General features: G+C 42.5%; 1 protein-coding gene across 1 annotated transcript in view; it reads right to left on the bottom strand.

Annotated features, from left to right (window-relative positions):
* slc12a4 (solute carrier family 12 member 4) overlaps positions 1–2,053 on the bottom strand; it is a 39,410-nt gene extending 37,357 nt beyond the window's left edge. Inside the window, exon 1 of the mRNA XM_083662346.1 lies at positions 1,883–2,053. Within this exon, the coding sequence (XP_083518472.1) occupies positions 1,883–2,018 (136 nt within the window). The 5' untranslated portion in view covers positions 2,019–2,053. The remainder of the gene's footprint in view (positions 1–1,882) is intronic.
* Positions 2,054–3,696: the final 1,643 nt, after the last annotated feature.

Consider the following 3,696-nt stretch of genomic DNA (forward strand, 5'->3'; position numbering starts at 1 on the left):
GGCAACTCCCATGCGTGTCTTTTATTAAGGGACTCTGTTCTCCTCGCTCTTAGAAGAAGTGACTTCTATATGGAACCTTTAAGGGTTCTATAGCTTGGTACGTATTTGGAACCCTCAAATGGTTCTATGTAGAACCATTTCAGAGGGTCCGTTTAAAAGAACCCCTGGGTTTCTATATAGAACCATTTTGGGGTTCTATATAGAACTACTTTTTAAACATAGAACCCTTTGGGGTCCACCAATCAGTCGACACCTTAAGAAGAAGAAGAAGGGTTCTTTGAAGGGTTCTTTGTTGTCTTACAGAAATTGTAGAGAACCTTTTTAGACCAACCCGATCTCCAAAAAAAACGTAAAATAGGCACGTTTGTGGACAAACGTTGCTATTTTACGATGTCGGCTAAGAAATTGTAAAATGGGAACGTACGCGTCTACAGCGGTGGGCGGGGTTTGGGCGTGTTTTATGGAGATTTTCTGTTTCTAACCCCTCCCCCTACTCTAATCCTCACCCTAACCACTCGGAACGTTAATATTTTACGTTTTTCGAGCCGAAATTGTAAAATAGCAACGTTGGTCCACATCGTTGGTATTATACGTTTTTCTAAGAGACTGTGTTGTTTTAGACATGGGGTTCTTTGGTAAATTATATAGAACCTTAAAGGAACACTCTGCCCATTTTCAACCAGCTTTGTATCATTAGAACATCAGTAGTATATCAGAAAACTGTAAACGGTTTTGAAGTCTGTCATTTAATTTGACAGTTATTGAGTGTTAAAGTGTGGACCAGTGACATCACTGGTCCACACTAACTCAAATTAATAACTCATTAACTCAAATCAACTCTCAATAACTGTCAAACTATTCATCATTCATCTAGTTTGACAGTTATTGAGAGTTGATTTGAGTGAATGAGTTATTCATTTGAGTTAGTGTGGACCAGTGATGTCACTGGTCCACACTTTAACACTCAATAACTGTCAAATTAAATGACAGACTTCAAAACCGTTTACAGTTTTCTGATATACTACTGATGTTCTAATGATACAAAGCTGGTTGAAAATGGGCAGAGTGTTCCTTTAAGTTCTATATAGAAACCTAATGAACCTTATTTTCTAAGAGTGGCTCCATAGAACACAGTCACTCCTGAGCTGCCTCTCTCCCTCCTCAGCCCACACAAACATAATCCTACCCAGCGGCTACCTACCAACGCCTCTCCTCCTGTCCTCCCTCTCCCCTTCTCTGGAGGAGTGGCCCCTCCACTCCGCTCCCTCTCCTGTCCTCCCTCTCCCCTTCTCTGGAGGAGAGGCCCCTCCGCTCTCCCTCTCTCAGTCGTGACGAGTGGAGCGAGAGCGAGAGTGAGACACACGCCAAGGCCTTAAAGCAAGCTAGGGAGAGAAATGTGTTGTTGCACCAGCGAGCTGAGCTCGGCCTCATCTCAGTGAAAGGAAATCCCTCCCCTGGCACAAAGACACCTCCATCTTTTGTGTGAGGGAAGCACTTGAGGCCTTTTCCCTCCCCGCCCCCCTGTCAGACATACACAAACACACCATCCCCACCCCTCTCTCCATTGTTTTCCCTTTGTCACAATATCACAGACTACATCTTATGACGGGGAGGGGACACGTCCACAAGCATCAAGTGTCTCTGGAACTTTTGTGAGCTGTCAAAAACAGCGAGGAAAAGTCTGCTAGGAAAAGTGCTCCTAGCTGTTAGAGAATCACCATGGTAACCGTGCAAACCAGCTGTTCAAGAGAGACACTCAGGACAATGTAAAGCTTTGCTGGGTCAAACCCATGACCTGATCACACTCAGACAGGAACGTCATCAACCAGTGTCACAGCTGAGCGATAAAGAGTCAGTTAGTATAAAAGTTGTTAAGACTTACCATCAGAACTGACAGTGTCTTGATGTCCCGCGTAGCCCTGTCCTGTGTCCCTGTAATCCACCCAGTTAATCCCCTCCAGACTGTCATAGTTGGACGGAGAGCTGTCCTCCACCTTCACCACTGTGAAGTGAGGCATGTTTTCATCAGTCAGTCAGTCAGTCAGTCAGGCAGTCAGTGTAGCCTCCCTCTGCGTCTCCAGCTCGGGCTCATGAGCATAACAGGCTAGAGGTTAGCCCAGCCTCAGCTCAACTCCTACTAATGGTAACTACATTCCACTACCCTGTGCTCACTTCCTCTGGAGGCTATTAGCATATGCCCCGCCCACAGGGCCAGCCCCTCCTAGGGCTCGCTCTGTGTGAATAGAAGGGGGTATGGTAAAGGTGGGTGGGGTGGCAGTGTTGGGGGTAACTCATTACAAAAGTAACATATTACATGTAATATATTACTTTTAGCAGGAATAAATAGGGTAACACAAGCTACAAATTGAGTATTTTTTTTTTTTTTATCAAAGCACATATTTAAATAAACATACAATCATTTCCTATTCAAATTGTGTGTTGTTATGCAAATAACCACTATAGATGAGAATAACAAAGGAAAAGGATAACATTTAGAATTTTGCATTGTTTACACTGACTTCAGGACGGGTTGAAATTATTTTTCGGGATGTTCCGTGGCTGCGATGTGATTCTGCTGCTACTGCTGTTAATTTGGTAAAAGTAATGCAAAAGTAGTGTAATAATAAGTAACAAGTTACTCTACACAGACAGTGATATTGTAAAGTAACTTATTACTTTCAAATGTAAGTAACTAGTAATATGTACTATATTACATTTTGAATGTAACTTGCCCAACACTGGTGGGAGGGACACCACACACTGATTGTGGAGTTGGTGTTATCATCCCTGAGTCATGCAGTGTGTGTGTGTGTGTGTGTGTGTGTGTGTGTGTGTGTGTGTGTGTGTGTGTGTGTGTGTGTGTGTGTGTGTGTGTGTGAGAGAGAGAGAGAGAGAGAGAGAGAGAGAGAGAGTGTGCAGGGGGACCCGACCCCACTCCTCCTCCACGTGTGTCTGTAGTCATGGTGGAAAATGACAGCTAGCAGACTGAATGAACCCTGTCTGTTCAAGGTTCAGACAGTCAGGCCTCTGTGTGTATGTAGTAAGCTTTTCCCAAAACACACACAGTCTGCGTGCGACGTGGCAGTCTGGAAAATAATCAAGCTATGTGTGGGATGTGAGACAGGGGAAGCTAGAGGGAGAGAAAGTAGAGTGGGAAGGAGAGAAAGAGAAAGATGGTCAGGAGGAGAGGAAATGAGTCCGGTCCATCCCCAGAACAATTTGATGTCATTTTAACCTTTGACCCAGAGTTAAATCTCCCCCCTTTCCCCCAAATTTTGATTATTCTTTCATTCATGACATGACATGACATGACATGACATGACATGACATGACATGACATGACATGACATAAATTGATTGATGGATGGATGAACATTCATATTATTATCCAACTATGCTCTTCTTTTTTGTTTTTGTTTGTTTGTTTGTCATGTTTATTTCGAATATGTATGTAAACAAAACAGAGGCAATATAGGCTACAGGGCCTTCAAAATTACACACGTTAACAAGTTGATTGAAATAGTATTATGAAATAAAGATGAAGGGGTAACAAATATAGACATATTCGAAAAGGAGTGAGAAGAAGTATAACTTATTAACTCCCACCCCTTTTCCACAATACTAAATTATTATATTTATACTTGTATAACAACACATACTATAGAAATATCCACATATATACATATCTATATATAT

Source organism: Poromitra crassiceps (genome assembly GCF_964638095.1).
Source record: "Poromitra crassiceps genome assembly, chromosome: 28".
Taxonomy (NCBI): Eukaryota; Metazoa; Chordata; class Actinopteri; order Beryciformes; family Melamphaidae; genus Poromitra; species Poromitra crassiceps.